The 9391-nt window shown below is 47.3% G+C and overlaps 1 protein-coding gene across 1 annotated transcript; it reads right to left on the bottom strand.

Annotated features, from left to right (window-relative positions):
• Positions 1-221: 221 nt before the first annotated feature.
• Positions 222-9146, bottom strand: LOC133465105 (KN motif and ankyrin repeat domain-containing protein 1-like). Its single transcript, XM_061747554.1, has 11 exons — positions 9140-9146; positions 6175-8448; positions 5420-5539; positions 4594-4702; positions 4270-4407; positions 3689-3776; positions 3061-3280; positions 2301-2443; positions 1862-2062; positions 765-863; positions 222-682 (listed from the first exon to the last, which is right to left on the bottom strand). The coding sequence occupies exons 1-11, from the start codon at positions 9144-9146 to the stop codon at positions 659-661; spliced, it is 3423 nt and encodes a 1140-aa protein (XP_061603538.1). The 3' UTR covers positions 222-658.
• Between the last annotated feature and the right edge of the window lie 245 nt (positions 9147-9391).

The following is a 9391-nucleotide window of genomic DNA, read 5'->3' as shown; positions in this document are numbered from 1 at the left end:
CCACCAGATGAATGCGGTGAAACCGGCGTGTCAGTCGTGCGATTCCCTCAAAAAAAACACTGCCTGTTGCCGTGGCAACAGCAAATTATTGGTTGGGGGGGTGCGGGGGGGGGGGGGGGTGCTTGTATATGATTTAATTTGATTGCACTTGCCGGGAAGCCACTCTCGCTCTCACATAAACGCGCACTCACACACGCACACATTCCACGACAGAAAACGTATCATTTGTACTCGTTCTGTTTATTTCTATTGTGCAAGGTGGCGGTTGTCATGGATAACTCGCGAAAGGTAGAAAATGCATTTACTCTATGATCGTACATGAAGCTAGCATGCCGTGAGCTTTGTTTTATGACTTTGTGGATTCATTTGAGTCGTTCTGTTCACAGCGGAGCCCCGCTATTCACGGGGGATAAGGACCAGGCCCGACCACCAACAGTGGAAATCTGCAATAGGGTAACCGCGAATATGCGTTCATTAGCGTGAATCACAAATGATTACAGATTGTGGATAGTATATAATAAAAGATGCATTTAGTGACATTTATTAGCGTTGTTTATGTACTCAAGCCAACACAAATCCTATATAGAATATTTGGCTAAATGCTAAAATAGGAAATGGCAAATTCCTGGTTGCGATAGTTTTATCCAGAAGAAACAAATCACGATCTTCCACAGTGAGGCGCCTGAAAAAAAAACAACATATCTTTTTTTTACTCTTTTATTAAATCATTTCAAAAAAGGAAATCAATTCTCTAATGCGCATACCTCAGAGTGTCCTTTGGAGAAGTTGGCGTGCGCGTAGAGAAGCACGGCGATGTCATTATGTCCCGCCTCCAAGGCAATAGACAAGGCCGTGCTGTCATCCTGGAGACAAAACGACATTTCAGGTTGAGTGGCGGAAGGACTGCGGGGGCTTCAGTCGACGCCATTCTGCTGCCACCTGCTGTGTCCCTCTCGTAACAGACGTTTTGTGCCTTCACTGCAACTTGTGGATTATTTCTTGCCGTTGTATTCATTTCTATTGTGCAAGGTGACCGTTGTTGGTGAGGGGAGCGACCAAAAACATCATATGACACGTATGCGTTGACATGAAATGTGTGACTGAGGGAGTTAAGGACCTGTTTTTTTTTTCGTTTTTTTTTTACCTTGTAAAGTAATTATAGTCGTTGTGCTTATTTCTAATATGCAAGGTGAATAACTGTCAAATAATTATCACATTAAGTATAAGACATGCATTTGGTGCACATGCTCATGTCTGTGCATGCAGGTTTTTTTTTTTACACTCTAGAAATTATTTCTAGTCATCTGATATTTCTATTGTGCAAGTCTAGTGTTGTCATGAATTTTTATATGGTACAGTTTCAGTGTGTGGTCATGTTTGACAAGCTGTGGACATTGTAGTCATGGTTATTTCTATTGTGCAAGTTGACATATATCATGAATTCCCATATGCCACATACGCATAGCAGGTGGTCGTGCATGAGTTTTTTATTATTATTATTTTTTTTAACATTGTAGATTTCATGTCTTTGTGCTTATTTCTATTGTGCAAGATAGTTGGTTTTCATGAATAATGGGCGAGGGGAGCGGCCGCATTAATTATATGATGCGTATATTTGCAGAACATGTGCTGGACTTTTGCTGCAGATGATTTTGTTTGTTGTGTTGGAGACTATTTTTAGTTGTCACCCTTATTTCTACTGTACAAGTTGACAGTTTTCATCATCTCGTGTATGTACAGTATGTGGTCTTGTGTAACTGAGCGAATTGTGGATTAAATTTTTTTTTTAACCCCCTATTTCTCGTGCTTATTTCTACTGTGCAAGGTGGCGCTTATCGTGAATAACGGGCACGTCACCCACGCTGTCAGTCAGCTCGGCGTCACAGTCGGGCTGGTCCAGCAGCAGCTTCACCATGGCGGCGTGGCCGTGCTCGCTGGCGCACATCAGCGCCGTGGAGCCCTCGTCGTCCTGCGCGTTGACCACGGCGCCGCGGGCCAGCAGCGCCCGCACCATCTCCACGCGGCCGTGGCTCACGGCCAGCATCAGCGCCGTCTGACCGGCCTGCTTGGCAGAGGGCCAGCGATTACAAGATTTCAAGAAAATCTCATGGGAATTCAGCTTCTGAGCATCGAAACGCCGTGCCTTTGCTTTTTCTTTTCTTGCCATTTTTTCTCGATAACCATACAAGAAACAGAAAACCTCTTAAGACATAAAGGGTCTGGCTGCCCCCCAAAAGAATCAAATCTGAGCAGTGCAATGAATGAGGCTACCTTAAGCATAAACTAAAACGTTGACTGACCTGGCCGGCTTTGGCGTTGACGTGGCCTCTATTGAAGAGCTGCTCCACCACGCTCATGTCCTCCGCCCGGTCCACGGCGGCGAGCGCGGCCAGCATGATGGGCGTGTACCCTGCTTTGTTTTGCTTGTTGGCGTCGCACACATCTGCAGATGACAAATCCGTTTTTAACTCACTAAGTATATACACTGACAAATATGTTGACCCTCTCGTGAAGCCGACTTAAATGTTAAACACTCCGTTTCTGTCATTCTTTTAGGCCAAATAAATCCCCGTTTTGGACGTGTTGCACATACTCCAAAAAATTCTGCCCCTGGAGAATGAAATTTGGTAGGCGTGTCTTTCACTAGCACGCTCACAAAAAAGCCTCAAGAACCAATGCCGAAAAAAGACACAGGATGTCTGCCATTTTGGTGTGAAGCAGCTATTTTAGGCTCATTTGGGATATTTCCAGCGGTCCTTCAAAGGTGAACCCCTAAATATTTTGTCCTATTTAAACAAGTTTGGAGCACAAAATTAGAAACATACAGACCCGATTACGCTGCTCCTAATGCTACGATTTCCTTCACACAGTGTAATAGAGTCACCGTACGGCCTGACCTTCAATTATAAGTCTTGCTCTTGGTTTAGAAAAGCAACTGCGGACACTAAATTTGTCATTCCCTGGTCTTTATTCAACACCACTAAACTATAAACGATGTCCAACGCGAATAAGATCATCCGTCTTTCTCGGACATCCTTAAACCGAATGTGTGCGCAGTACCGGCATCCAGCAGCTTCTGGACCACGCCGAAGTTGGAGTGCGACACGCTGTAGTGCAGCGCCGTGTTGCCGTTGCCGTCGGCCATGTTGGCGACGTGTCGCAGCAGCGAGGGCGAGATGACGCGGAAGCCGGACAAGTAGTCCTCCACGGACTCGACCGAAGCCGACTTGGGGCTGGACACGGAGAACCACTCCTGCTGGACCGTCTGCAAGCAGTCGCGCTGCGGGGAAGACAACACGGCGCTCAGTCAAACGCAGTCATTCGGTCGGTCACGTTCTCAACTTATTAGTGTCCATTTTGCCAACCACATGCAGTGACCAAAACTAAATATCGTCACAGTTCGTTGTTGCCCATCTGGCTAGCATACACATTTAACATGTGGTAGCAATCGGACAAGATCTCTATACGTAGTTTGCCAATGAAGGACCCATAAAATTGGCCAAAATGGCCGTAAAACAAATTGGCAGCCTCAAACCAAAATGGCCGCCTTTTGTGCATGGCTTTTTGAAACTTTTTTTTGTGGCTCTACTCATGATAGGCAAGCCTACCCGATTGGATGTTGCTTAGTCAAACTGGCTTTGGGGGTGCACACGTTAGCATTTTAGCATCTACGGCAGCATAACCTCACCAGCTCCCTGCTTGGTAAGCGCTTGCCGTCACTCAGGTGCGTCTTCAAGGCCTGGCAAGCCGACATCATCTTCTCGCTGAACTTGCACCTGGAAACGTAAAGCGACATCACGGATTCATTTTACTCAGTTGTTCCCAACAGTCTATTTTCTTCATTTCATAGCGTTTCTCTTAGCTGTGGATGTTCCAATCAGAATTCTGCCGCTATGTAATTAAAACCATTAAGGCCGCTAGCTTCATGCTAACACAAAATGAGAAACACCAAAGACAGGCTAATGAATAGCTAGCTATGTATGTGGCAGTGTTATAACGCTTAAAGGAAATTTACTAGATATTTACTATGTTTTTAGGAAGTGAAATTATGCAAATGAAAAAAAAATTTTGTTCTTTTTTTCGGCGGCTGGAACGGATTTATGGCGTTTCCATTCATCGCAATAGGGAAAGATGATTTGTGATATGAATGTTTTGAGTTACCAGCGTGGTCACGGAATCAATTCAACTCGCATCTCAAGGCATCCCCTCGTGGCCCACCGCTGGTTCAGACGCACGAGAGCGCCCCCTAGAACACGACTGCAGCATTACCGCTTGGTGATCTGTGATTTTGCAGACCCTTTGGCTGCCTTGCTGGCGATGACACCTCTGAGACGCCTCGCCGGGGTTACGTCCACAGGAGCCTCGTCCGGGTTGTCAGCGGCAGGCAGCTTGTGAGGCGGGTTCAACCTTCATAATAGAATGATATATGTATATATATCCATAAATGGCAGAGGTTGCTAAAGTACTCACATTCTGTACTTAGGTAGAACTACAAAAGTCCCCTAATAAAAGCAGAATTGCTTCCCACCACCGATGAACGGAGCTAAAACGTAAAGGTTAAACGTACACGCAAAAGACGTAAAAAGTATGTACCCGCTGGCCGCCTTCATGAACCTCAGGTTTTTCCTTGTGTTGCTGCAGCCTTGCTCGCCGTTTTCCTTCTTCATGGCCTTGCGCGGGACACCGAAAGGTGTTGATCCATCTCGACACACAATGGATGCAAGGGCAACAACTCGGTTAATTACGACTGCCACGGTCGCTGGTTCAACTCATACAACGCCGCTGTTTATTCTTGCTGCTTTTCGCTCGCATTCACGTCTGTTTTTCTCTTTTGAGATTTTTAATTGTCAAAGTTCGTCGCGCGGAAACCTTGCATCTCCAAAACCGTAACTTTACAGGAAACAAACCCGAAAACCAGTATCGATTTGTGAACAAATATGAAATTGACCAAATTTGGGTTCAAATTTTTTGCTACATACAACGCTGCCAACTATTATTGCTGATGCTCATCGCAGATTTAGAATGAGAAGAAGAGAAACATCAACAAGTCCTTACAACAGAAGTCAATACTTCTGTGCGTTAGCTCAAGGACTTGTTGATGTTTCTCTTCTTCTCATTCTAAATCTGCGATGTGCATTGTGTGCGAGAGAACATTTGCACTCGCAGCGCTCCTCGCTCCCGAACGAGACGTTCAGTTTTAGGCCCTCGACCACAAATTGCCGCGCGGCAAAACGACTTCCAAAACCAGATAACATTCCAAACATTGCGAGTGTCTCTGAGGCGGCCACTTCCTCCAAAGCTAAAATGGTGAGTTTAACACAGCCGTGAGAATGAAAAAGAGACTCGCCGGCACAGGCTGAATTTTCAACCGCCACGTGATATTGTCGCCATGTTTTTGTAGCGATTTATGGTTGTTTACCTCTCACGGCGGATGATGTCTGTTGTTCTAAAAGCTGTATCATTCTTTTCACCTCGGAGTCGCAGCCACCCTGCTGACAGGACTTGCAGGAGTCAGCAGGCAGTTGAATTTCTCTGTCGACTGCGGCAGAGAAAAGATGACGAGAGGGCTTTTAAAAAGGGCAAACCAAAAAGGATTTGACACCTAGTGGCAGAGGTAGGAGTAACACACAAGCAGTATGTGCAAGTCATATGCCAGCTTCAAGGTTTCACCTTCAATTTTCAAGCAAGTGCCGAGTTACCGTGGCAAAAAAGCAAGCCAGTCAAGTCGAGTCTCATGAATACAAAGTCAAGTGCAGTCTTTCGTAAGTTTTAGCGAACCAAGTCCAAAAATTGGCGACTTAAGTCTGAATTGAGTGAAATCATGTGACTTGAGTCCCTTATGGGGTTGTAAAGAGGGTCCTGGTTTTACGATGGTTCGATACGGATTGCGCGCAAGAAACAAATTTGTGCAGCGGCGTACGCATATGCGGTCACACGGCACGCTCACTTAATGCCGTGCTTACAGTTTTTCATTTGATTGTTTCATATTCATGGCCTAGAAGTGTTCTTTTTGATACAAATACTGTAATTCTGACTTTACCACTGCATTAGCACAGGTTAGTGCGTTCTGACGTACTGTACGGAAAAATTTGGGTTGCGTCACCGCTGAACAAGACCGAGGATCCTCTGCACATGGATGAACGGATGTACAGTATACCCAATGAAAAGATCTACCTGAATCCAATGGACCTCCTTGAGGTGCATCTTTGTTACTGGCTGATTGTGATGAGCTGGTTTTCCGCTCAGCAAAACCCTCAGTTTGAGGGCCACTGCACGACTTGAGTACTGCCGGTATCTTTTCTACACGACTGTCCACCTCTGAATTGCACTGAGACGATGCAATCTGCTGACCGGCTGCACCGTTCGAACCCGACAGATCCCGTATCTTCCCTTCCCCGACGCCAATGCTCCTCGTCTTCACTGGGTCAGGTAGATGGGATGGTCCGGAGGCCATGTTTTGGGTTTTGAGGCCGACCAGGAAGTTCTCATGAATGCTTGTGAATCCAACACCGAAGTCTCTGGTATTTGGTTGAGGGACATTTTCTTCCAGGGGGCTGGTTCCCACACCAACTGTGCGTGTCTTCAGGATGCACTTGACGTCTTTGGCCCTGTTGCCGACTGATGCTGTCCTGGTCGCAGCGACCTTGGTAGTGTTGGTGTGCTTGTTTTGGCTTCTGAGGACGGTGTTTGCGCCGGAGTCCATGCTGATGGCTTGTCTTGTGTTTGTGAAACGAGACACGGAGCTGAATGCAGTGTTGGTACGCTGGGACGTTGTCTGAGACGACGCCACGAGTCCAAGAGCTAACCCTTTGACCGGATCTGTTGCCACGCCCCGAGAAACCGTGGCCTTTGCCTGGCGGATGATTACATCCACAGAACAGTCGCCGCATGCGACTGACTTGACTTCTTTACGCGCCAAATTCCGCCACGGTACCTGCGTGTTGCTTTCTGCATCGTTTAGCTTCACTTCCACTCCGACTCCTTGGGAGTTAGTCGAAACGTGGACCCCCACGCCCTTCTCTCTGGTTTCCGCTCGCTCTCTAACCTCCCAGCGGCTCATTGCGAGATCTGGGCCAATGCAGACATTCTTCAACTCGGGGCCACAACACGATACAGCCACGCTCTTCACCTGTATAGCATCCCCCGTGCCGGCATCTTTGAGCTCAGTGTGGTTGCCGACCCCTTGGCTTTTGGTGTCAGGCCTCGCCTCGGTGCTGCAGCTGGCAGTGGACGGCCTGGCGGAGGAGGCTTTGTCCACTCGGTTTCTAGCTTCCGCAGCTTGAAGCTCCAGTTTCAGACGGCTCATCTCAGCCTGGAGAGAGGATTCTTTCAAATGGGCTTCCAAGTGAACGGTTTTCTGCGTCAGGGCAGCGATAACTTGTTGTTGGGTTTGAATCTCTGCTTCTAATTCCAGGCTGCGTCCAAGTTGAACTTGCGGTGCAATGGATGTATGACTGTGTTCATTCATGGCTTCTTCCTCAAGTGTCTTGTCATTCCCATGGCAACGGCTTCTTCCTTGCCATGTTGGATAATGTCCAGTCTTAATGGCTCTTTCCAGTGCCAACATCTCCTCATCTCTGTCGTTGAAGTCATAGCCGTCCCTCTTTTCTTTGACTTGGAGTTCTTCCTCGGTACTCCCCTCCTTATACTGGATCTTGAGTTGAGAGGCCAGTTGCCTCTTTTCCTCCTGAAGGACTGATATTTTCACCTTGAGCAAGGGGATGATCTTCACCTGCTCCTCCAGCTCCCTCAGCTTCTCCAGAGCCACTACCATTTGATCACGGACATTCAGAAGTTGCGTGGGGCCGAGACTCGAAACCGGCGTGCTTCTTCCGGATCCCTGAGGGCTCGACCGGAGGCAGCCTGTGCTGCCTCTGCCTCCCAGGGAGGAGCCAAGGCGTCCATCCGTATCGCTGCTGATGCCAGAAGCCTTGCCACCCTTGTTGTTGTCGTCATAAGCACCCAAACCGGTGAAGCGAGAGAGAGAACCAGGGGAGCTCACGCCACCAAAGCTGGCCAGTCGGCGGCGGATACCAAGAGAGTTGCTTGTTGACTCCTGCTCCAAATGTAGGTGTTGCTCAGCAATGGTCTGCTCCAACAAAGGGTTTTGTTTTTGCAAAGAAGGAGCTCTCGCAGCCGGCGAGGACTTTAATTCACCACTGCGATCCGGTCCGTCATTTCTGGAAGAATGTTTATCGGCCGTGGATCCATGCGGTGGAGGAAGTGGAGGTCGACCCAGGAGTCTTGTGTCATCATTGCTGAAGGATGACAGGGACTCCGCAGAATGCCACTGGCCCGATGAAATGCCGCTTTGCGTTTTTTCCGCATTGCCGTCGGCCGCTCGAGGCCTCCTCTTGAGGCTTAGTCGCTTAATGTTGACAGTGTTTTGGAGACTCTTGGAGAAATCCAGTTGACGACCGTAGTCAGTCACCAGGTAGTTAAGAACACCTAAAACGGAGGACCTGTTACGAGAATATAACGAGCCTTCTCAAGCATGCATACAAAGTTAACTCTGAATGCTACTTCATGCACCTTCAAGCCTTACCTTGGTACTCCTCAGCCTCTCTGTTTCAAATGTTCTTTTGGTCTATCGCAACGCTTTTGAACGTTATATCGCCGAGGCCGTCCCACACAAAGAGGAGGGACAGCAAGCCGAGGAGGGTTCGGCCATCCTCCACAAACTGTTTTCAGCAAGAACTATCCCCGCAATGTCATGTCTCGCTACACGGACCGGACTTACTCTATAATTACTGCTCAAGTTTCCCTCTTAGTGCCAGCTGCTGCGCTTGGCTTTTGTCTCGTTACCACAGACTTCTTTCACAAAGTTTGGAAGTCATTTCTGAACTGCTAACTTCATTTTTTTTTTTTTTAAAACGAGCACTTGATTTGATTGAAGATGAATGTCATTTGCGGGCTCACCCTATGTCTATATTGGCGATTTCTTGCCATCCGCAAAGAACCGTGCATCACAATGCAATGAAGCTGCGCGCTCATCTTGATTGATCGCCATTGTGCGCTGCGAGAGCGTCGCACTTGCAACCTCTGCGTCGCTCTCTCCCTGTCCGTTAAACACACGCGCAGCACATTCTGCAGTTGAATGCAGCTGTGCGTGCAACGCTTGCATAGAGGAAACACTAACCTGTCATTGACTTAAGGCTTTCTCAACAAAATTGTTGTACTTGATGACTGTACTTAAGTAGATTTTCCAGGTATCTGCACTTTACTTGAGAATGTATTTTCTGACGTCGTATTACTTTTGAAAACAGATAAAAAGCACTTCAAAAATTCTCCTTCTAATCAGAAAAAAAAACAACATAAAGTTATCATTAGCGAATTCAGCATTTTTTGTTTTCCAATTCACAATGTTAGCAAGGCTCTGGGAACGTTGTTT

Source organism: Phyllopteryx taeniolatus, chromosome 15 (genome assembly GCF_024500385.1).
Source record: "Phyllopteryx taeniolatus isolate TA_2022b chromosome 15, UOR_Ptae_1.2, whole genome shotgun sequence".
Lineage (NCBI taxonomy): Eukaryota > Metazoa > Chordata > Actinopteri > Syngnathiformes > Syngnathidae > Phyllopteryx > Phyllopteryx taeniolatus.
Note: the sequence above shows the minus strand (reverse complement) of the source record. Positions and strands in the feature narration are given on the sequence as shown.